A 25,250-nucleotide genomic window follows, 5' to 3' on the forward strand; every position below is an offset into this window, starting at 1 on the left:
AAAACTAAATAAAACATTAAAATTTTTTTTTTAAAAAAAGAGAGATTCATAAACACTAAATCTCCTAAAGAAAACAGGAAAGAAAACATTTCATATCTACCACCTACATATTTCCAGCAAAATTGGATACAATTAAATAGAACAAACAGTAACACTCTTCTTCCCTCTCAAAAACAAATCAAAACACAACAGAACCGGATCTGTATTTTTCATAATTATAGTGGTCAGGGATTACAGTCACTGGAAAAACAACTTGCAAATGTAAATAAATATGGAAATTAGGCTAAGCAATGAGAAAATCCAGTATTTGGTAGTTGAAATTTCTTTCTGTTCTCCCACATTCTTTTGAACAAATATTTTGTAGCCCCCATGACTGATTTACCTCGGAGACTCTTGTCCTCTGAAAAATCTTTCCAAAACATTTCTCTGGTCTTCCCCATGTGTTTGTCTTCTTAACCTTTGGTTTTTCATTGCTCTTGGAATGAATCGAGCTTTGTTCACAACTGAAACACACCATTTGTCATTTGGCTGAGTATTTATAAAAGTATAGGTAGCAAGTCAGTTTGTATGGCCTCCTTTCAGAGCCGGTGGGGGGAGAACACCTGGGGGCATTTCAGAGGGTAGGCATGGGGTCCTTTACAAATCCTTGGGTCAGAAGCATCAAGAACATCCACTGAGTGCTTTTCAGTCCCTTGGGAATACAATACAGACATGCGTGCACATGCACATACACACATACACATTATTTCTGTTTAGCATTTTCACACATACTATTCTGCGTGATCTCATTAGGTTCCTGCTCTCAAGATTATTTCCCCCATAAAGAAAAACCTGGAGCACCTGTGTGGTTCAATCAGTTGAGTGACTTTGGCTCAGGTTGTGATCTTGTGGTTCTTGATTTTGAGCACCACATTGGGCTCTGCTGTCAGTACAGAGCCCACTTCAGATCCTGTCTCTCAGTCTCTCTGCCCCTCACCTGCCCATGCTCTATCTCAAAATAAATAAACATTAAAAAGAAAGAAAGAAAGAAAGAAAGAAAGAAAGAAAGAAAGAAAGAAAGAAAGAAAGAAAGACCTACCCAGTTTTTCACCTGGGTCCCAAGCTCAGGACCTTCCATCCCTATAGAGTTGAGATGCATTCATCCTCCTGCTGTGGATGTGTTCTCCATTCTGGAAGCTCCCAGAACCCCATGCTATTGGGATTCTTTGGAGGCTTTCTCATGTAGACATGTTCAATTATTAACTCCATTTCTAGAAGTGTGGGAGGACTGGAAATTCTAAGCTTCTCATCATGGCTTGGTCTTTCTGATGACCAGCTGCCATCCAGGAGCCATCCAGAAGTCTACTCAGAGTCACATCAATAGAACAAAAGATGCTCCTGGTGCTCTACCACTTAGGAATTTATGAGGGTTTTAGCAGCCCTAAGTCAGGGGTTCAAAGACCAAATGTTAAAGTAAGAGATGCTCCTAGGGTTCTTATTACTTAAGAAATTACAAGGGTTTCGGGAGCTTTGTGCCAGGAACCAGGGGCAGAGACCAATAAATATTTTTTCTATTATCTCTCATTCCGTCACTGGGGAGCCAGGAAGCCACTCAAGTGGATAAAGAACACACAGCTCACCCTGCTTCGGGATTCTGTCTCCCTCTCTCTGTCTCTGTCCCTCCCCAGCTCATGCTCTCTCTCTCTCTCTCTCTCTCTGTCTCAAGAATAAAAAAATAAACTTAAACACACACACACACACACACACACACACACACACACACACTTTTAATGACACATGCAGTAATGGTCATTTGAATACCAGACACTGAAACTAATTTGTGGATAGTATTAGAATTAGAATGTGAAGAGCGCCTGAGTGGCTCAAGCAGTCAAGCACCTAACTTTGGCTCAGGTCACAAGGTTCTTGAGTTCGAGCCCCACGTTGAGCTCTGTGCTGACAGCCTGGTGTCTCTCTCTCTCTCTCTCTCTCTCTTTCAAAAATAAATGAGCATTTTTTTAATTAAAAAAAAAGAATTAGAATGTGAAAACCAGAAGTGTCACAGATTAGGGTCCCTGGAAATCAGACTCTGAGACAGAAATTAGCATGCAGGAGGTTTATCAGGAAGTGTCGGACAATGGACACCAGTGGGAAGTGAAGAGAACGAAGCAGGATAGAATAGAAGGCAATGTTGAGCTGTGATGTTTCAATGGAGCCTCAGCCAACCCTACCTGGAGCTCTAAAGCTAACCTTCAGAACTGTCCCAAGTTGGGGGTGTGGGAGGACAAAGAGAGGGGCCTTTATAACTCTGTGTCAACCAGTCATTGAAATGGGCTGCCCTGGAAATGAAGCAGGACCTGGAGGGAGGGAGGTGACTCTTCTCAACTGAGGCAGTCTTCCTATCTCCCCATAGGGGCTGATAGCCCAGAGCTGTCGGCAACACTTCCAGAAGCTGGGAGAAAAGGTCTTTTATTCCTGCAGGAGGATTGGAGCAGCATATTACACCATCCTGGGAAGAGACCTTACACATCACTTACTCTAAACTCTTATTTTATAGTTAGTATCTGAGGTTCTGGGAGGTTAAGTGTTTACACATAGGATCCTGGTCTCCTGACTTCTTCAGTACCATGATTTCTATTATGCCATGGTGTTCTGGCTTTAAAAATATTAGAGGTATATTTGAAATGGTTTTTCTGGGTGGCAATCATTGGTTGGGAAGCTTTTAAAAAAAAGAACTTGGTTTTCTTTAGAGAGTTTAGAAAAATGAAATTTGTTTGTGGGTTGAATTAGAGCAGCTTACTCCAATTACTTGGTTATTAGTTTAGTTTAAGATCTTGGTTGACACTGATGTTAATGTTAAAAACATAACCCAAGAGACTCCTCTGTCCTACCCCCAGCACCAAGTGCTGCCCTCTGAGGCACATTTGCAGCCCTGAAAAGACACTGGGTCCCCAACTGTAAAGTGAGAGGGATCAAGCACTGATTCTTAACAATGGCTGTCAGGTCTCAAAATTCTGGCTGAAGAAACAATGAGAATTGGGAGCCTATTATGGGACACAGCCGCTTCTCTGTGGTACTTGACAGTCAGAAAGAGTTCTACTGACAGTTACTGTCATTCATTAGCCTTACCATGGATCCAACAGGAAGGATGTGGAGAGAGAGGTTTATTGAGTCTGATTCTCCTGCCATGCAATGAGTACAATCCCCTCAAAAGATCAGAACGTTTAGGAAATGATAGTAACTAACCTTTGCCTACTAGATAGCCCCCAATTACCAATATCAGTGTGGTGGTGTGGAAAATGGCTCCATAAACTTGGGTCTTATCCCCGCCCTAAACCAACTTAGTGTATGACTTTGGACAAGTCACTGCATCCATAAGATGCAAGAGTTGAACTAAATGACTCATTTCTTCTTTAATGTGCTCTTCTTTGTCTGAAACCAAAACTTACTCCTCTATCTCCCAGAGAAACCCAACTTCCTCCCTTGCCATTGATAATATATGGTAAAATTTGGTCCAAAATGATTGAGCATATTCTCTGACCTGGTGCTAAATTCTTTACAAACATTCTACTATTGGGACACCTGGGTGGCTCAGTCAATTAAGGCTCAGGTTGTGATCTCACAGTTCATGAGTTTGAGCCCCGCATTGGGTTCTCTGCTGTCAGCACAGAGACTGCTTCAGATCCTCTGTCTCCTCAGTCTTTGCCCCTCACCCGCACACACACTCTCTCTCTTTCTCTCAAAACTAAATAAACATTAAAAAAATTTTTTTAACATTCTATTACTGAATCTCCTGTTTCACTCAGTGTTCTAAGATGCAAACAAAAGAACCCACTCTAGCTTGCTTAAGTGGAAAGGCAGCTCACAGACCTCCTGGGAGGACAAAAGATCAATCCATGAGGCTGCGCTAACATGCACAATGTCCAATCATACCTGGGGGTGGGGGGGCTGCATCAGCAAAGATGCAAGTGCTGCCTCTTCTAGCCAGAGACAGGAACCTCACACTCAGGCTGAGACTGGAGACCAAAGTGCTACCATTTCTGCTCTAGCCACGTCTGATACCTCAGACAGCACCCATACCAGAAGGTAGCTTTTGCATGCATGTTAGTACCCTCACTACAAGGGACGCTGGGAAAGTGAAGTCAGGAATCTCCCTCATAAACTTCCCTTACACACAGAAGTGTTCCAAGGATGCTGGGTGGCCACAAGCATGACAAATATAATCATCTACATTTTGCAGATAGAAAAAGTGAGGCTTCAGCCCAGAAATCCCCTAACTTGGCCAATTCTACTGTAGTAAGTATTTTCATGAGATTTAAACCCAGGTTTGTCAGAATACACGCTCTTCAGCACTCTGCTATTCTGATTATTTTATGGTGTTTAAGCTTCCCTACTTAGGAGTAAAAGAAACATAAAGCCTCTAATTTGGCAAATAAAAGTTTATTTCTTGATTTTTTCTTTTACCGTCATTCCTCTCCCCTCCCTTCTTCACCAAATGGAAAGACATGTGTTCCTATATTCTCTTTGTGCAATCAGTATCATTCAAGATTCTTGGTGGCAAATAACAAAAACCAACAATGGTTAGTTTAAGCAGAAAAGGAATTAGTTGCAAGTATTTTAAGCCCCTCAAGAATTACACATGCCTAGGTAACCACAATCATAAGATGTGCAGGTGATTGAAGCCACAGCCAATGCCAATGCCACAGCCAATGCCACACCACAGGACTAGCCTGGCTAGGGCATTGCTGCCTCCTAGCTGGACACTGGACACTGCCACTGGTACTACTGCCAATGGACACAGCATGTAGCCACTGCTGGCATCGCTGGGAGAATAAATTCACTGATCCTGTCTTTTTGCATCCCTTGATCTTGATTAAAACCCAAGCATTGACTGGTCAAGCTTGGGGCAAGGAGAGCAAGTATTGGAGCTTTGGGGCTTTATCAAAGGGAGTCTGGGACCTACCTCCACCAAGATTCTCATAGGAGATTCCCCAATCTGGGAAGGTTGTTCAGATGCTGCCAAGGTCAGAAAAGGATGGGAACTGAAATCAATCCTGATGTCCAGAGACTCAAGTCTGCTGAGTTGTAGACATCTGTCTCAGTTACACAAGTCACTTGCTTGCTGACCTTTTCCATAGCCATCAGAAATGAAAACATAGGGTCGCCTCAGTGCCTCAGTCGGTTAAGTGTCTGTCTTTGGCTCAGATCATGATCTCACAGCTCATGAGTTCAAGCCCTACATCAGGTTCTGTGCTGACAGCTCAGAGCCTGGAACCTATTTCAGATTCTGTGTCTTCCTCTCTCTCTCGGTCCCTCCCCTGTTCACTCTCTGTCTCTCTCTCTCTGTCTCAAAAATAAATATACATTAAAAAAATTTTTTACAAAGAAATGAAACATGAATTTGAGGTCTTACTTATGCATGCCAAATATGAACGGTCTGCCACACGTGAAGGTAAAAAGTAGCTGGCTTTCTCCATGTAGGAGGCAGGGAAGGTCTTATCCATGGAATAGAAGGATGGAGAAGGAAGCTGTGGCAAGGCCTGTGTGCAACTCATGATCAAGCCAAGAGGACGAGCAGAAGGGCAGAGGACTCCACCAAGCAGAGCACAAGGCCTTTGATCACCACATACCCACTAGGCCAAATCATATAGGGCCAAAGGCAAGTCTGAGCCCCTGAAGCACCACAGAGGTAGTGTGCCCTCAAAGCAGGGGAATATCAGGGGATAGTCTAGTCCCTAATTAGCCATACATCATGAATAGCAAATACTTAACACTTAACACTTAACATGTGTCAGATACTCCACTTATATGGATTACCTTATATGGTAATCCTTATATGGATTACCCATTCCATGCTTACAACATCCCTTTAAGGTAAGTAACATTATTATTCCTATTTTAAAGATGAGAAAACTGAGTCTCAGAGATGTTTTTTTAACTTGCTCAAGGCTACACAGTAAGTGGTAGAATGGTGATTTGTACCTGATCACTCTGATATCAAAGACCTGGATAAGACCTTTCCCTTTTCTCTAGGGATCACCAAATGGAAGTCCAATTTAGAGGATCCCTGCACTGAGTATTAAACATGGTGTATACAGGCAGACATGATGCCTGGTGGAAGCCAGCAGCTCAGCACCAAATTTCATACATGCTACTAAAGTGATTCACTTCATTGCCTGCCTCCTACTGCAGGTGTTGACATCAGTGAGACTTGCTCTGTTAGATAAATCATTTACTGTCACTATCCATCTGTTGCTCCTCTATAAAACAAAAAGGTTGGACTAGATGTCTATCTTAGAGGCCCTTTCCAAATCTAAAATGTTATGGATCTGGATTTTTCCAGACACTGGGCCATCCTCTCAGGTCTTGCAGTGAGCAGTTCAGATCAGCAAGGTGACCAGCCATCCTCAGTATGCAGCCCCAAAGGGCTATGGCCATGAACTTTTTCTCTCTATGTCCAGGCACAGACACTCACAGAGCACACCCCTTTGATTCAAAGTCAACATTAAGGCATGAGGATAAAAAGCTGAGGCCTGTTAAATGAACAACTTCTACTTCTTTGAGGACTAAGTAAAAACCCCTAAAAACATTAGGGGAGAACCACGTTCCAAAGCATACAATGAAGAATAAGTAAGCTTAGGCCGCCTTTTGCTGATGTGAGTTTTGTCTCCTAGGGGGAAGCAAAGATGCTGAAAGATGGGAGGGTCTTCAGAGTGGTCCAAGAGAACTGCTGGGATTCAGAAGTTCGTATTAGAGAAATGGACCAAACAGGTACTTACGACAAGAAATGCTACCAATGTTTGCATCTAATGTAAAAGGAATGTCTGTGTCTAAAATCTGTTGACCACCACTTTATGTGATTTGTGTGATAAACAGCTTCTGATTGCCTTTTTACCACAGGCCAGCCTATTACAGCTTTGCTGGGGGAGGGATGGGACCTTCCACTTACAATGTTTTTAGAGTGTGGATTTAAATTTTTTTTTATTAGGTATACCCTATTTTAAAGTAGAATGCTATGTCATCAAAAAAAGATAAAAGTGGTATTTTATTACTTTAAACTTTTTAACTTCAAATGTCTTTACTTACTATAAAGTCAACTAAAACAGTAAAAATTAGAATTCACAGATTAAGGATGGCAATTGCTTGTTTAGTCAGATTTGGGAATCCATTTTCTTTCTATGGTTTGTCTCAGTGCACAGTACACAGAACATCCCCATTGACATATAAGGGGTGGGAAGGGTAATAGTTAAAAAGAAAGTTAATCATATAATCTCAGAATACTCTACAATGAAACTAATCCAGAACTCTGAAAGAGGAGAATTAGGAACGTCTTGTTTCAAAGCTGAATCACTAACAATTTCTAAGAACTGCTTGGTTTTCCTTATCTTATATTTAAGATATAAAGGATTTATAATTTAAAATTAGAATTAGAATTTAAAAGAATTTCAGGGCCACCTGGGTGGCTCAGTCAGTTAAGTGTCCAACTCTTCATTTTAGATCAGCTCATGTTCTCACAGTTAGTGAGATCAGGCTGCACGTCAGGCTCTATGCTGACAGCGTGGAGCCTGCTTAGGACTCTCTGTCTCTCCCTCTGTCTCTGCCCCTCCCCCACTCTCTCTCTCTGTCTCTCTCTCTCTCAAAATAAATAAACTTTAAAGAAAAAAGAATTTCAAAGACTATCTAAAATAAGGTATGATGGCCATGTTGTGCTTTCACTTATTACTACCTGGTTGACTGTGCCACCTGAGGAACATACGCTCCAAGAAGCTACACTGAGCCTTCTGGACATGCAAGAGCTGTGCCCGTGTGTTATGACGGGGAACTCACCACTGCAACACCATCAGGCCTAAAAGTTGACATTAGTGGTCTAGATTTAAAATGGAAAACAAATAATGCATAGACATAAATGAAAGAGCAGCTTCTTTATCAAAGACCAATTTATAAGATCTTCAAATATATACAGAGACAGCAGAAGATGTTTTATTCCAAAGTCTGTACAAAATGAGTAACCTGCCAGCCCCAGATGAGGAGGTAGTCTCTAGCATGTTAGAATTTGTTCTAGGATTGGGGCACCTGGATGGGGTGCCTGGATGGAAGTTAAGCATCCAACTTCAGCTCAGGTCATGATCTCATGGCTTGTGAGTTTGAGCCCCGCACTGGGCTCTGTGCTGACATCTCAGAGCTCAGAGCCTAGAGCCTGCCTCCAATTCTGTGTCCCTCTTTCATTCTGCCCTTCCCTTGCTCATGCGTTCAGGCACTCTCTCTCTCTTTCTCTCTCAGGAATAGATAAACATTTAAAAAAAATTTTTTTTAAGAATTTGGTCTAGGGGCACCTGGGTGGCTCAGTCAGTTGGGCGTCTGACTTCGGCTCAGGTCATGATCTCACGGTCCATGTGTTCGAGCCCAGCGTCAGGCTCTGTGCTATCAGTTTGGAGCCTGGAGCCTGCTTCAGATTCTGTGTCTCCCTCTCTCTCTGCCCCACCCCCACTCACTCTCTGTCTCTATCAAAAAATGAATAAACATTAAAAAAATTTTTAAAAAGAATTTGGTCTAGGATACTTTTGGTCAGGTACTGTTTTACATATATTTTTTAAACAATTAAAAGTATATTTAAATGGCATTCAGGGGCACTTGGGTGACTCAGTTGGGTAAGCATCCAACTGTTGGTTTTGGCTCGGGTCATGATCTCACAGGTTCGTGAGTTAGAGACCCACACTGGGCTCCAAGCTGACAGTGCAGAGCCTGCTTGGAATTCCTTCTCTCTCTCTCTCTCTCTCTCTCTCTGCCCCACCCCACACGCATATGCTCTCTCTCTCTCTCTCAAAATAAATAAATAAAGTTTAAAAAATAAAAAAAATAACTGGCATTCAAATTGAACATTGCAGAAAGTCTGAAGCATTTCTGTAGACTATTCCACAGAACACAAGAGTATATGCCACATGGGGTGGGAGGGGAGCAAGACAGAACAAGCTTCCCAGACCTAGAGCAAAGAGCAAGGTTTTGCTCTAAATGTGAAGCTTGAGGGGCCCCTGCATGGATCGGTTGGTTAAGTGTCTGACTTGGGCTCAGGTCATGATCTCACGGTCCATGGGTTCGAGCCCCGCATTGGGCTCTGTGCTGACAGCTCAGAACCTGGAGCCTGCTTCAGATTCTGTGTCTTCCTCTCTCTCTCTGCCCCTCCTGGCTTATGCTCTATCTCCAAAAATAAATTTAAAATGTTAAAAAATAATTTAAATGTGAAGCTTGAGCAAGGACCCACCCTTTCAAAGAAAACTTAGTGGAAATGACACTCAGATAACTAGTGTCAGAACCACTGCCTATGACTGCAGTTTAGATGAAGTGTGCTTCCTTCAGTTTTTGTTTTGTGTTTAATTCCATGGCTATCCTTGAGCGAACCATTGTGACTAACCTTTGCTGAGCATTTACTTTGTGCTAGGCACAGCTCTCAGCACCTACCATGTATTAACTCAATTAACTAACTATAAATTAACTCACTATAACAACACTAGGAGATAGTATCTATTATTATGCCAATTTTATAGATGAAGAAACTGAGGGACGGAGGTTAAGCAATTTGTCCAATATCACGCAGCTTGTAGAGAGCAGAAACAGGATTTGAACCCAGGCAGTCTGACCCAAAGGCTTAACAACTATATCCTACCACCTCCATGGAGGTAAGAAAATAAAATGATGAAGGCCCAGCATAGAAGATTCCAGAAATCCATGCCATCTTCACCGGGAGGGAAATGTAACTGGCAGCCGCTGGGTCTCTTCACTACAAGATCCAACACAGAGCTGAGAAAGACCAAAATAAGATATCAATGAGATGACATTTTTGTGTCTCCAAAGCCCTCAACTAGGTTGAATTCTTCTTGAATCTGGTTCTGGAACCAACCCAGGAAGGTTAGAATTGGTGAGGGATGGAGTGGGAGCTCAGTCCTCTCTACATGAAGGAAGCTAAAAGTCCCAGAGAAGTCAGAGGGATGTGAGCACATACGTGCTCACATTTAATCCTCCCTCAACAGTACCTATTATTACCTAAGGAATGCAAGGAGGTTAAGTAATTTGCTCAGGATCACACAGCTAGTAAATGGAAGAGCTAGGATTGTACCTAGGGCCGCTTCTCTCATTCCACCACAAAAGCTTTCCCCAAACCTCTCTCAGGATAAGGATCACCTGTGGTGCTTGCTAAAATTCTTTTTTGGGCCCCATCCACTGAATCAGAATGTCCAAAGGAGGGCCTAGGCACTTTTTTTTACAACAACATCCCTTACCATTTTAATCAACAGGTAAATTTGGGGAATATCGTGCTATGTCATAGGGTCCAAGACCCCTGTTTTAAAACATATAAGCTCCAATTGGATTAGATTTGGTTTTTTTCCCTTTCAGCTCCCAGAGACCAAAGAATATGTATCCAAACCAACCAACTCACAAATTGTGCAATTTACCATGCTAACATGAGATCTATGACATGCAATGGCCACTGGGGTATAGGGAAAGAGCAACGCTGGACAAGAGCCTCATTCCACCACTTTTAAGCCATGTGACCTCACACCTAATCCACAAACTGTAGAAATGAAATAGAGCAATGTAAGCAAAAATATTCAGGTAAAACGTAAAGATTTTACAATTGAAAGGAGCTTATCTGTTTTCTACTAATCAATGAACGTAAATATTATCTTGTAACAATGTTTTGACAGTGCTCTCTAATCAAACACTGTCATCTCTAGTCCTCACTAAATAATGGTTTATTCTTTCATTCATTGGGTCTGGTCTACATGCCAGATACCTCTCTGGACACTAGAGATATAGACAGGCTCATGTGGTTTTTACCTTCAAGGAGGGGAAACCACAGAGTGAGCCACTAAACACAGTAGTGACAGACTGCATAGAAAAGGAAAGGAATGGAACAATGGGTGAGAGAGTGGCTGGAGTTGGGGAAGACCTCTCTGAGGAGCTGACATTTCAACCAAGAACTAAAGGTGAAAAGGAACCTATCCTATGATGAGCCAAAACAAGAGCATTCCAGGCAGGTGGAACAGCAGGACAGTAAAATGCTCCAAAGAACAGGCAGGAGGCCAACAAAGAGCAATGGGAGCCCTGGGAGAGACTGTGTGGGGCCTCCTACACCATGTTCAAGTCTAGATTTTACTCTAAGTGTGATGAAAAGTCCTTGGAAGCTTTAAGCAAGGAAGTGACTTGATCTGAGTTTTACCTCTTACTCTGATTTCCGAATAGAGAACAAATTGTACGAGAACAAGAATGAGGGTAGGAGACCAGTTCGGAGCTTCTGTAGTGGTCCACATACGCCTGTGGCTTGGACCAGGTAGTAGCAGGAAATGGGAGAGATGGGCAATGAAAGGAACTGGAGTAGAGCTAACAGGACTTGCTAGTGGATTGGATGTGGGTAAGGCAGAAGGAGGAACCAGCTTGGTTGGGCAGCATCTCTCCTAATACCCCAGCTCCAGGAGCTTGAAGACAAGAGATTTTAGGCATCCTGGTTGCTGGATTCTGGGACCAAACCCAGAGACCCATTCTGGGCATTCCATTCCAGACAGTGGGACTCCACCCAGAGTCCCTTAGGAGATGAATTAAAAGGGAAGGTGGCTAAGAAACTGTCACCCATGAACTAAAATGAAAAGCTCTGAAAGAATTAATGGAAAAATGACTTGCTTAAATAAAACTTCACAGGAAGGAGGGTAGAAATAGCTCTTGACAAATGGGGCAAATTAATTTTTTCTTGAATGATGTCATTTTTGTCCAGCCTTCATCCCTCCCCCTAGACTTGGGGCTGAGGGATAAGGGAGGCCTGCGGCAGAGAGCCTGAGAGAAGAGAGACAGGGAGGAACAGCAGGGGAGGGGAGATTGAGATGGAGACTTCCTGGGCCTGGGGAAATGCCGGAAGAGTGACTGGACTATTCATGTCGTTGTCTTTGTCTTTCTTTGTGTCTGTGTCTAGGGGTGACCGTGCAAGCTCTTTCCACAGTTCCTGTCATGTTTAGTTACTGGGTAAGTGTGAACCTGAAATCATCTCCTTGGTGGATGGAGGCCCATGTCAGGCTCACAAGAGAGTAGACAGATACCTCAAGTCTTGACATCACCCCCCCACACACCAATTCTCTTTCTCTTTAGAGACCAGCAGTCACCCCCAGCTTCTCACACTGCAGTGTCGCTTCCCCCGCCTTTTTCCTAGTCATGTTCTTGCTCTAGACCCGCACGGTCCAGAATGGTAGCCAGGAGCCACGTGTCAGTAAGTGACTTACATTACATTTCCACTGAATGGGTCAGTTCTAGACTCAACCTTAATCCCATCAGAACTTGCCTGTCTCATGATTCATTCCTGCACTGCCTTGCTGAGTAAATGACAAGCAAGTTTATTCTGAGACGACAATGATTACAGAGTGAGAGCGATAATAATGGCCTCATATGTTGCCTCTCCCAGGGAAACACACGGTTCAAAATGGGATTCCTGCAGTTGGATGCGTTTCCCCAAGTGATCAAGTCTCACATGCTGAGTTTCAGGCATGATCGCAAGCCTGTGGAAGGTCATTTTTGTACATAGCTGGGGGTGCACTAAGTATCCATTCAACCAAGTAAATATTCATTTGTGTTGTGATTTAAGGAGCAATGGAAATAGCACCTGCTCCCACATAGTTCCCCCCACCTGTGCTCATAGTCCAGCATTAGTGTTTTAGTCTTTACCCGTTCCTGTGATTAGACTCATTCTTTAAAATAAAAATGCCCTAAGATTTCAATATGGTCAAACTTATAAGATTGCATACCATTTTGACTGGACCACTGGAATTTCAAGAGAGTACCAAATTCCTGGCAGTGGGGTGGGATGAAGTTAAAAGGAAAGAGAACAATAAAGAAGGGAAAGTTAGGGGAACAGAGAGCCAACCATCTGCATTCAACATTTTGCTAAGGTAACTCTTGAGTGTCACCGCCAATGGGAAGGATGCAGAGGAACACAGACAGGGACAGGAGGGGGTCCCATGATGAGGTATGCCAAGGAGGTGTGCTGCTGGTGGTGTGGGGCACTCACCAGGCCTTGCCTCCTGCCTGGAGGAGCTGTGGTGCTCTGTGTTCAGCCTTTCAGGCCCTTGTCTGAGCTGGGGTGGGCGGGGGAGTGTGGCCCATCCTCATTCCATCTCTTCTACAGAATGACAGCAGGTCCAGTAACTGTGTCTATCCCTTCCAATGATAGCTTCAATTTTCTAATCAATCAGCAATATACTAGCAGTTTTCTTTGCATTTACAGTGATCTGCTTCAGGGTCCCCTGCAGCCAGTGCCTATTTGAATGTGCCCCAGCTTATTGAGGGGTAAAGCCATAGAGAATGACAAATGGTTCAGCCCAAGGGAGGTGTTGTTCAGAGCAAATATCTAAAGAAGTATAGGTTTTGAACATTATGGTTCTCCCTTACCTGTTTCTACCAGGCCAAACCTCAGGACACTCTAGACCTGTGCCAGCTTTTAAACAACGACCTAGCTGCCACTGTTGCAAAGCACCCCAGGAGGTTTGTGGGTCTGGGGACATTGCCCATGCAGGCCCCTGAGCTGGCCGTCAAGGAAATGGAGCGCTGTGTGAAGGAGCTGGGTTTTCCAGGGGTCCAGATTGGCTCCCACATCAATGAATGGGACCTGAACGCGCAGGAACTCTTCCCCATCTATGCAGTGAGTATGCAGCGCTCGCTCAGCCAACGTGCAACTGGGCCAGGCACTGTGCTCGGTGCTGGAGGACAGAATATCAGTGTGCCACTCCCCTGGCAGGGGGAGAGAAAGATGCCTGATGACATGCTACACACAGCAGGAAACGTGGACAGAGTCCCCCAAAAGGAATGGGCCATTCCACTAGAAGAGGGACAGGTAGAAATGCTTCCCTGATCAGCCCAGAGTTGGCTCAGGAAAATCTCTTACTTTCCATCCCTCATGCTATCTTCCTACTCTTTCATTTGGCAGCTGAAATTTTACCCTCATCGCAGCCATGGTGTAAAAGACCATGCTAGTGACATGCAAAAAAAAAAAAAAAAAAAAAAAAAAAAATTATTTTGCTTTAGAAAAAAATACTTTTTCAAATTATGAAGTGATTTTGAAGAAATTCTGGAAAATACAGAAAAGCCCAAAGAGAAAAACAAAAATAAACCATAATCCCACTACCCAAAGGTAAATAACCACTGTTATTATATATTTCATTTGACTTTTTGCTTGTGTGTTTCTGCATATATCTATATTTTAAATCTGAATTCTACTACATATGTGATTTCATATCATAATCAAGAATTTCCAATATATATCAAAATTCTTTTAATGTGTGATTTTTAAATAACTGCATAATATTCCAACATATGGATATATTTTCATTTATTTAACCAGTCCTCAATTAAGATACTTTCTAAGCCATATATTTTGAAAATGTATAATTAAAATATGTAACACAAAACAAAGCCACAAAATGCTAACATTTGATGAAACTAAACTGGTGAGTATATATGGAAGTTCATGGTACTATTGTTTACAACTTTCTATATTTGAAATATTGCATTACAAAGTATATTTTTAGGAACTCAGCGCCATTTTCATCTCTTAAGTATCCCCCTAAAGTGTCCACAGTCCCATGATCCTCTCTACCAGTCTTCCTCCACCCTGCTGTTCTTTCTGCAACTAAATCTGCTTTTTTTTTTTTTAATTTTTTTTTTCAACGTTTATTTATTTTTGGGACAGAGAGAGACAGAGCATGAACGGGAGAGGGGCAGAGAGAGAGGGAGACACAGAATCAGAAACAGGCTCCAGGCTCTGAGCCATCAGCCCAGAGCCCGACGCGGGGCTCGAACTCACGGACCGCGAGATCGTGACCTGGCTGAAGTCGGACGCTTAACCGACTGCGCCACCCAGGCGCCCCTAAATCTGCTTTTCGTAGTATCAGGAATCAAGATGCACAATTCTACTTTCAATTGCACTTTTTTATTTCTTCCCTCCTAGAATTATAACAGTATTGTTTTCTATTCTTTTCATTGCAAATGGAAAATCTTCAATAATGCATTAAATAGATGTAGGTGGACTCATTAGGCACTGTAATCACTGATCATTTATGTATTCTTTTAATATTTATTGAGCTCTGACTACATGCAAAAATTTTTCCATGTCTGTTATCTGTGGACGCTACCCACCAGTTGAGGGTGGGGGGTTACCTATTAAATTGCCTCCTAAATAACCTGAAAAATTTAATGTTCCTCTAAATATTGAACTCCCTGGAGATTACTGCCTGCAGTGGCTGACTGATGCAATGAATGTTTTCTAGAAACTTTAATGGGCTCTGAAAGAGGATTTATTTACTTGTGCATCCAAGTTGTTTTCAACACAATGTAAGAAGCCTTCGACTGCAAGTCATTTTATTATTCACTGGGATAGGGTTTATGAATTACTAAGGAGCTCAAAAAGCAAGAGCTACAAGTTGCCATCCCAAAGGATATTTTCCATATAACTAGCTCAACCCATCACTCATTCTAAATAAGCTGTTTTGGGGGCTGGTCTCTTGAGGGATTCAGGAGAGCATCCAGGCCCTGGCTGACTTGTGGTATCTTGGGGATGGCAGCACAATTGTTTGGTTAGCAAGACTTGGCAGCTTCACTAGTCTCTAACTTGTGTCAATAACATGGCTGAAGCAAATGAGAGGAGTTACCATGAGCCAAGCTGACTTTGTCATTTCAAGGGGATGCTGGAGTTCCAAAGTGTCTAACCATCCCCTTTATCTCCAAGACTACCATTCTTAGTGGGTGAACCCAACCACACATGCTCAGGTCAGTTTTCAGGCACAAAAATGATCTTGTTACAAGTATGAGGCAGACAGACTGATAGTGGCAGATTGCCTGCCTCTCCCATTTATCAGCCGTAAGACCTGAGTGAGTTACCTAGCCTCTATTTGCCTTAGTTTCTTTCTCTGTAAAATGAGAGTAATAACAGTGCTCATCCTAGAAGGTGTTATGCTAAGTGAAATAAGTCAGAGGAAGACAAATACCATATGATTTCACTTTTATGTGGAATCTAAAAGACAAATGAACAAATAAGAACAGTAACAGAGGGGAAGAAGCTGTGGGATGGGCAAACTGGGTGAAGGGGAGGGGGGGTACAGGTTTCCAGTTATGGAATGAATAAGTCACGAGGATGAAAGGTACAGCACAGGGAATATTGTCAACGATATTATAATAGAGTTGTATGGTGACAGAAGGTAGCTTAGTTGTGTGAGCACAGCATAAAATACAGAGTTGTCACACTGTCATATTGTACACCTGAAAGTAATGTAACATGTGTGTCAACTGTATTTCAATTTTTAAAAGTACTCATCTTATAAAGGATTAAACTAGTTAACAACTGTAAAATTCTTATAACAGCTTTGGCACATGGCAAGTTCTCAATTAATATGAGATATGATTTTGAGAGTTTAAGTGCATTTTTGTGTTCTCTACAATGCCTCACATACAGAAGGGATCAAAAGTATTTACTAATTTGAATTGAATAGAAATGTACTGTAACAGTCATATAGAATAAAGTTACATCCTAATGAGGAGTCAAATCTCACTGAGATACCATGATTTTGTAACTTTGTCAAGTCAATCCATCCAAAAAAGATGACCCAGACTAATTATCAGAAACTAATTAGCTTCTCTTCCTTCTGCCCCAGGAACCTGATGAATTAGAAGCCCTTTCTCTCCAACCTACTCTTTACCTACCACTTCCAGAATCCCTTACTTCCAAGAATTGCTTTTCCATTTTATTTTTTTTATTTGTTTCATGTTTATTTATTTATTGTGAAGGAGAGAAAACACATGCATGAGCAGAGGAGGGACAGAGAGAGAGAGAGAGAGAGAGAGAGAGAGAGAAAAGAGAGAGAATCCCAAGCAGGCTCTGCACTCTCAGCACAGAACCCAATACAGGGCTCGATCTCATGACTGTGAAATCATGACCTGAGCGGAAATCAAGAGTCAGACACTTAACAACCGAGCCATCCAGGCACCCTTCTTCTTCATTTTAAAAATGCTTAAGCCCAGAACTTGCATTGCATCAGCCCATTTAGCCCACATATTTATATGTAAAGGTAGGATGAATCACTCCAGCACGTCAATATTATTTGGGAAAGATGCTCTAAGGAAAATCTGTTTTGAACCTTGTTAAGCACTCATACTCAATGCCTATTGAGGGAACTTTTTTAAACTAAACATTTTGTTGCACAAAAGTCATTCCATCCAGATAGGATTTCCATTTGCCAGAAGGCCCTGGAAGGTTTGCCCATGATATTCATCTCAGTACCTGCCCAGCTGAGGCACTGACGGCTCTTGATGTTCTAAAGTCATCTCATTCTCAACAGACTGTTCAGGGACTCAGCTAGGCTCCTAAGGCTTCATGAGTACCCAGAGATCCCCGGAAATTTCCATCTGGTGTCACGCTCTGAATGGCTGACGGCTTGGGTCAGGCCAGCCTGCTCCAGGCCAGTCATGAGCCCCTGGCCACCAATGCATCACTTCTTCACTTTCTACATCTTCAGGTTTCTAAGTGGGGGGAAATAAGGGAACACGCTAGCCCTGACTGTATGGATACAATCTGAACAATCCTTTTCTTTTTTTTTTTTTTTAATTTTTTTTTTTTTTTCAACGTTTATTTATTTTCGGGACAGAGAGAGACAGAGCAGGAACGGGGGAGGGGCAGAGAGAGAGGGAAACACAGAATCGGAAACAGGCTCCAGGCTCTGAGCCATCAGCCCAGAGCCTGACGCGGGGCTCGAACTCACGGACCGCGAGATCGTGACCTGGCTGAAGTCGGACGCTTAACCGACTGCGCCACCCAGGCGCCCCTGAACAATCCTTTTCAAAGAATGGATCAAGTCGGAACCAGCAGGGAGAATTTCACCTGCATCTGATGTGTGGGATCAGTCCTTAAGCATTTTGCTCTCAGCCAAAACAGTTGAATGATGGATACTTCCTGTGACTTTTTTTTGCCAAACAACATATTAAATTCATCAACCTCAATGGTAAATCCACCAACCCCCTTATTAATTCTAAGTGACATTTTTATTTTCTAAGCAGGAGCAGAATTTCTCAATGACTCTTTTACATAGATCAAGAAACAACTTCAAAAATATTTTAACTTATTGGGGCACCTGGGTGGCTCCATCAGTTGAGCTTCTGACTTCAGCTCAGGTCCTGATCTCACAATTCGTGGTTTTGAGCACTGTGTTGGGCTCTGTGCTGACAGCTCAGAGCCTGGAGCCTGCTTCAGATTCTGTGTCTCCTGTCTCTCTGCCTCTTCCCTGCTCGTGCTCTGTCTCTCTCTCGCTCTCTCAAAACTAAATGAATATTTAAAAATTTTTTAAGTATTTTAGCCTATTTACTCAGATCAATATAGACCCAGAGAAAAATAGTTTTCCTAAAATAGTCCACTATATTTGCTGGCTCATCCAAATAACTCTCACTTTCTCTCTCTCTCACTGCTTCTTTAAAGGTGGCTGAAAAGTTGAACTGTTCCCTATTTGTCCACCCCTGGGACATGCAGATGGATGGACGAATGGCCAAATACTGGCTCCCTTGGCTTGTAGGTTTGTGTCAGCTCAGAGTCTGGAAAAGAGGACCAAGCCTTTGAGTTTTTTTCCAATTATCTCTGGAACACTACTATGTCAAAAAGAGAAAGTATGAATAATGAACAGGATTGTGAGTTCCTGAGCTTTTAGATAAATGCTGTATATATTATCTTATTTAATTTTAGTCATATCCACACAAAACTCTTTGATGTTGAAATCATAATAACCATTTTATATGTAGAGAAACTGAGTCTTGCAGTGGTTAAATAAGTTGTCCAAGTCATGCCATTAATAAGTGAAAATGGAATTTACACAAATCTGTCTGACTCCAAAGCTACCTCATTAAACAGACTCCCAAAAAGGTCCCCAAAATAACTAACCATGCCTATCTAATAGATTTTTTTAAGGCGCCAATAATAGCATCAGGTCTTGCAAATGAGAACACTGGAGTTACAAGTAGAATTTCCAACACCAAAGGATCTGAGGCCCTATATTGTAGATAACCCAGGCTTTTAATTTTCCTATTATCTGCTTCTCTCTTCTGCTCTTTGTTCCTGCACTATTCATTCACGGTTCCACATGAGAGTAAGGGAGAGGAAAAGAGGAGAGACCTCTGCTTGGCCTATCCAATTTCTCCTTATTACCCCTGATAACAAGAAATGGAGACAGGTATAACTGTGGCCACAAGTAAAAAGTGCAGCTCATCTATAAATCCAATGAATAGTGGGGTTCCCAGATGAACAGCCCAGGATTTTCTTTAGGGAAGCCATTATCCATTCTCCCCTCAGCCCAATTAGTACAAGTAATTATAAAGGAACCACAATGAAGAATTAAATGGAGCCATATATTGAAATTAAGAAAACTGAATTTCAGTTCCAGCCAGTCTCTATTTCTATAACATGTGGCAAATCACTTTACCTTCTTAGGCTCATTTCTCATGTTAAAATGGGAGAGCTGGTCTGGATTATCTTTCTGCTCTGACATTTTATGCCTCTGTGATTTCTTTTTTAGACCAATGTATTTAGTAAGGCAGCTTCCTACCCATCCCCCACCAAATTCTTGAGCAACAATTAGCAAGAAGAGATAACCTAAGGGCGACCAATGCTGTCCAGCTCCAAAGAAAATCTCATCCTAACTCACATAACACTTTGACAAGTCCCACAAACTTATTTATATTACAGCCTCCCACATGAAAAATAGAGGAGAACATATGCATAAAGAGTCATTTCATTATTCATTTATGCAACAAATATATGTTGATCCTCTCCAGCATGCTGGGCCCTGTACCTAGCACTTTGGATATTGACATGGACAAAAAACCTCTGCCTTTCTGAAGCCTATGTTCTGGTTAGAAGAAACAGGTGACAAGCAAATATACAGACCATAAACAAACAAACAGGCTAATTTCAGAATTCTATTGTGAATGGAAAAGTGGTCATTAGCAGATTAGAGAATTCCCAGCAGGGGAGGGCCATGATGCAACAGACACTGAAAATATTCCACTTTGGCTCCTGTATGGAGAATGGAGTATGCAATCATGGTCCAAGTAATTGATGGAGAGCAGAACCACAGGACCAAAAAGAAGTGATGCTGTCCATCTCCATCTCCCTGCCTTCAGGAAGTTCTGCCCACGAACTTCTCCCAGGTAGATATGAATCATTGTGCTTCCAGAATTCCCAAAAGGTCAGGGAGCCAGAGGTATCTCTGTCCATAGAGCAATGAGAGATTTGGAGCAGGATGAGCATCTAGTAAATCCCCACTCGGCAGCCAGAGAGTCAGTCTTCCCCAGAAGGTACAGGCTTGCATATGGATTCCCCCAGAGATTTTTTAGTCATAGTCTGAAAAGCAGTAGCCTGGAAATGTAACCCAGAATAACTCTGTGGAGGTAAAGGGGTCAGCATGGAACAGTTACTTCTAGGAGCACAAAGAACTTGAAATAATTCATTTTAATCCAGTTATTTTCAACCTCATCTCTAAGATGCAGCAAAGATTTGGCAGGAATTATAATTTTAGTTGATATTTATTGAGGACTAGTGGCAAGAACAAACCCATTGTACAGATGAAGAAACTGAAGCACAGAAGCAACTAATATTTGTTGAACACCTCTAATGTGAAGCTCTGGCCAGTGGCCAGGAACTTTCTCAATATCATCATTTGCAAGGTTCCATAATAGTCTTGCAAGATGGGCAACAGTGTCCCCATTTTACAGGTGAAGAAGCACAGGCCTGGGGTGTTAAATAATTTGTCAAAGGCCAGGAAGCAGAAGATTGGAAGAATTAGGGTTCAACCCAGACTCATTGCACTCTGCTTGCCCTACAACATCCTAAAGTGAAGCTGGAGGAATCAGGACAAAAGCTAGGTCCTCTGGCTCCTTGACTATATTGGCCATTAAATGACTCCACCTGCAAGTGGCACATAGGAAACTTCAGATGGTCTGCTTGCCAAAGTAAAGGTTGTCTACAACCAAGCCATGCTGAGGCAGCAACCTCATGTTTGTCACAATCACAGCAAGCTGACGTTTCCCAACCACTAGCATCACTGAGCTTCTTGCTGGAGATGACCAGCTCTGTGCCCTGTGACTGCTTCCTCTTTCAGGAATGCCAGCAGAGACCACCACGGCCATCTGCTCCATGATCATGGGAGGAGTGTTTGAGAAATTTCCTAAACTGAAAGTGTGTTTTGCACATGGAGGTAAGACCGTATCTGCATTACTCAGCTTGATCTACCATAACAAAATACCACAGACTCGGTGGCTTAAACATCAGAACCTTATTTTCTCATAGTCCTGGAGGACAGAAGTCCAAGATCAAAGTGCCAGTGGGGTTGGTTTCTGGTGAGACCTGTCTGTCGGGATTACACGAGGCCACTTACTCACTGTGTCCTCACATGGCCTTTAATCTGTGCATGCACAGAGAGACAAAGATCTCTGGAGTCTCTTCTTACAAGAACACCAATCCTATCAGATTAAAGTCCCACCTTATGACTTCATTTAACCTTAATTACCTCCTTAAAAGCCCTGTGTCCAAATAGAGTTATATTGGGGGTTAGGGCTTCAACGTATTAATTTGGAGGGACATAATTCAGCCCATAACAGGCTTGCAGCCATCATTCTAGTCATAAAGTATATGATGGTTTGGGAGCCAAATTCCATTTTTGCAGTCAAGGTTAGTTTGGTTGGCAAACTAACAAGGTTAGTTTGTTTTATTTTGTTTAAATTCCTCTAGTCAGACTATAAGCTCTCCAGTTTGCAAGAGTCCCTACCATTCACCATTATTTACAAATAGGCCTATTTCAGTAATTTACATTTCCTGCTTGATCCTTACGGGAACTGGAGTTTGTGACTCTTGGGCACACACACACATACCCCCACAACCACCACTTTTGATGGTTGCATGCGTGGCAGTACATTTATGGATAGGCCATCATTATTTGGATATTTCCCAGCTGATAGGTTGCCTCTGTATTCTGCTATTTTAAGCATGCTACATTTGAAAACCTTGACCACATAACTTCACACACTTGTCTTCTTTCTTTAGAATAAATTCCTTGAACATGAATTCATAGATGAGTTCATATCATTTGTTTTGGGTCATCTCCCAGCATTTAGGTTCCAGTACATTCTTTGTAAATAATAGACTACAGTAACTCCTCTTTGCATACAATATGAGGATTGAAAAATATCTTTTCCAATGACACTAACCTCTCACTAATGGGTTTACTTGCAGGTGGTGCCTTCCCTTTCACAGTAGGAAGAATTTCCCATGGATTCAACATGCGCCCAGATCTGTGTGCCCAGGACAATCCGACCAACCCAAAGAAATACCTTGGTTCCTTTTACACAGACTCCTTGGTTCATGATCCTCTGGCACTTAAACTGTTAACAGATGTCATAGGAAAGGTAAGTCAGGTCTGCCATGTGGATGGCTTATGGGAGCAGAGTGTAGGATCAGCAACCAGTTACTTGGCCTCTCTCTAAAAAAGGGATGGAAGAAAAGGCATTAGGAGAAAGGGGAGGGACAGTGAGATTTAGAATTAAATTTACTTGCACAGAAGATCTTCTCCAGAGTCTCCTTCAACATAGAGTGTGGACCACCAGGGAACCATTATATATGCCAGAGAAATCCCACATAATCCACACAGCTGGGTAGTTCCCTTACAACAACTCCTGCGCCTTAGGGACATCTTTGTACCCATCCAAAATGACATGTCACAAGATGGTAGGCAGGAAATAGCTACCAGTTTTGAAGTCAAATTGACCTGGGTTAAAATCCAGGCTCTGCCTCTTACTGATTTGGTAAATTGTAGTGTCTTCTTCCACTAAATGAAAATTGGAACATTAAAGAAGGAGGAAATGACACTTCACAGGGAGGCAGGGGAAGGTGATAAAGGGTCTCTGTACTATCTTAAATTTCTTTCTGGAATAATATGGCCTTCATTTTGAAAACAATTCTCTCATTTGGCCCCAAAGACCAACATGGTATTACTTTAAACTTCACAAGAAAAAGTCTTTCCTTTGTTGTCATCTGCAGATCTCTCTGTTGGTGACATTTCCACTTTTAAGTATTTTTTGAAAATGCTAATTCAGCAAATTACATCATTTTTAAGACAAAGTCCAGTTTGAACTAGTGAAGTCTGAAATATTTACTATTTCAATTCAATATTATTTCTAAATATCTATAGACAGTTTCCAAATTCTAAGGAAAAAATTTTTGAGGATTTCTTTAAAAATATGGACATATTTTGGGGCACCTGGGTGGCTCAGTCAGTTAAGCATCCGACTTCAGCCCAGATCATGATTTCATAGTTCATGGGTTCGAGCTCCACATCAGGCTCAGTGCTGACAGCTTGGAGCCTGGAGCTTGCTTCAGATTCTGTGTCTCCCTCTTTCTCTGCCCTTCCCCTGCTCACGCTCTGTGTCTGTCTCTCTCTCTCTCAAAATAAACATTAAAATTTTTTTTTAAATATGGGCATATTTAAAGATTTTCAATATGGTACTTGGATTGAAAGTAGACTCTAAGGTTTTTAAAATCTTTCCTAGCAGAAAAAGAGGTCCATCATTTCAAAGTTGCAAGAAGTTCTCTATCTCCAGAATGGGGACCTATCTTACTTTAAAGCTGTTTCTCTGGCTTAAGAAACTCACTAGAATATAAATGTTAAACATTCTGGTTTGGTAATAAATTACATAGTTGAGCTGTGCTTCTGAACCTTCTAGCTTTTATGTTGTTCCTGACAAAATGGGTACTGCATGGGTTGTGAATGCTGATGATTATTGGTTTGGAGAGAGGAAATTACAAAAAGGAAAAACTGAAAGAGACTGTGAGTTCCACAGTACAGCAGTGGAGGAGGGGGTGTAGGGAAGTGCGTAGACTTGGGGAAAGAGTCATTGATGACCTCCCATCAAACCTAGTACCCCTGGCATTCTTGGAAATAGTAACATCAGGAGAAAATGCCCCTGGCAAATATAACATCCGTTTTATGAGGGATACTATCAGCACCTTCAAACAATATTCAGGGCAAAACATATTGCCGGGGAGTCACAGCAAAAGAGTAAGAACATGGCAAATGCCTTGTGGTGACCAGCAGATGGACTAGCTAGTGAGCACACATGAGCATAGTCCTATTAGGGATCCCCAGAAAAACTCAGCGGGAACTTTGCAGTTAGTGGTGTGCAGATCTTGCATTCAAACTGTGAAGGCTTGAGCCATTATAACTTGGGCATCAAAAGCAAATGTGACCTCATTTTATGTGACCTCACTGGCTGGTGAATCCAGGACATAGAAGCAGTATATATTAATAATTTGAATCCAAAATATTAATGCTTCCTCATTCTAGTTATATTCACATTAGCAAACTCTCTCAAAAAACAAGCCCCAAACTAAAATGCTAAGGAAAGTCCTAGCATGACATTTAGACAAGAGAGCAACCTGTCCACATTAGAGCACAAGGACAGAATCCTGTGAAGGGAGGTCTCCACGACAGAAAAAATGGAACTGATAGATTATTTCATGGGCTTTTGAGTTTGAAACAATGATTACCAGGCATTCAACAGATCTGTTGATGTATTAAGAACAAACAAGCCAGGGGCGCCTGGGTGGCTTGGTCGGTTAGTCGTCCGACTTCGGCTCAGGTCATGATCTCACGGTCTGTGAGTTCGAGCCCCGCATGGGGCTCTGTGCTGACAGCTCAGAGCCTGGAGCCTGTTTCGGATTCTGCGTCTCCCTCTCTCTCTGCTCCTCCCCTGTTCATGCTCTGTCTCTCTCTGTCTCAAAAATAAATAAACGTTAAAAAAAAAAAAGAACAAGCTGTATGTACATAGAAAATTAAGCAAATGAAAGAAAAGGAAATAATTTACTCCAAGAAAACAAACACCTATATGAGGGCAGATAATCATTGTGAGTTACTTGACTCAGCAGTGAACAATATTTATGGTTGTAATAGTATAAATACGATGTACTAGTTTAAGTGAAAATTCTAATTCTACTGGGAAAATGGAGGGGAGAAGTTGGGATAAGAAAGCAATTCTCAAAGGTCATAATGAGAAGTCAGTAAATACTCTCTAAAGCTAATAAATAGAGAATAGAATAAGCTAATTAGAGAACAATGAAGGTGATTATCAGAAGATGCAAGTTACATAGTAAATGTGGCTGCTTTGGAGGTAAGAGTTAGGAAAGTAGGCACAAGACTGCTTTTAATGAGAAAGAT

At 42.0% G+C, this 25,250-nt stretch overlaps 1 protein-coding gene across 3 annotated transcripts in view; it reads left to right on the forward strand.

Moving 5' to 3' along the window:
* ACMSD (aminocarboxymuconate semialdehyde decarboxylase) overlaps positions 1 to 25,250 on the forward strand; it is a 57,662-nt gene that overhangs the window by 8,250 nt on the left and 24,162 nt on the right. For 2 of the 3 annotated variants that reach the window (XM_045479620.1, XM_045479618.1), the window contains exons 3-8: positions 6,654 to 6,750; positions 11,939 to 11,988; positions 13,418 to 13,654; positions 18,473 to 18,566; positions 21,144 to 21,239; positions 22,274 to 22,446. In XM_045479620.1, coding sequence (XP_045335576.1) covers positions 6,654 to 6,750; positions 11,939 to 11,988; positions 13,418 to 13,654; positions 18,473 to 18,566; positions 21,144 to 21,239; positions 22,274 to 22,446 — 747 coding nt within the window. Of the gene's footprint in view, positions 1 to 6,653; positions 6,751 to 11,938; positions 11,989 to 13,417; positions 13,655 to 18,472; positions 18,567 to 21,143; positions 21,240 to 22,273; positions 22,447 to 25,250 lie in introns of those variants that run through there. The other variant, XM_045479621.1, reaches the window with a different exon arrangement.

This window comes from Leopardus geoffroyi, chromosome C1, assembly GCF_018350155.1.
Source record: "Leopardus geoffroyi isolate Oge1 chromosome C1, O.geoffroyi_Oge1_pat1.0, whole genome shotgun sequence".
NCBI lineage: Eukaryota > Metazoa > Chordata > Mammalia > Carnivora > Felidae > Leopardus > Leopardus geoffroyi.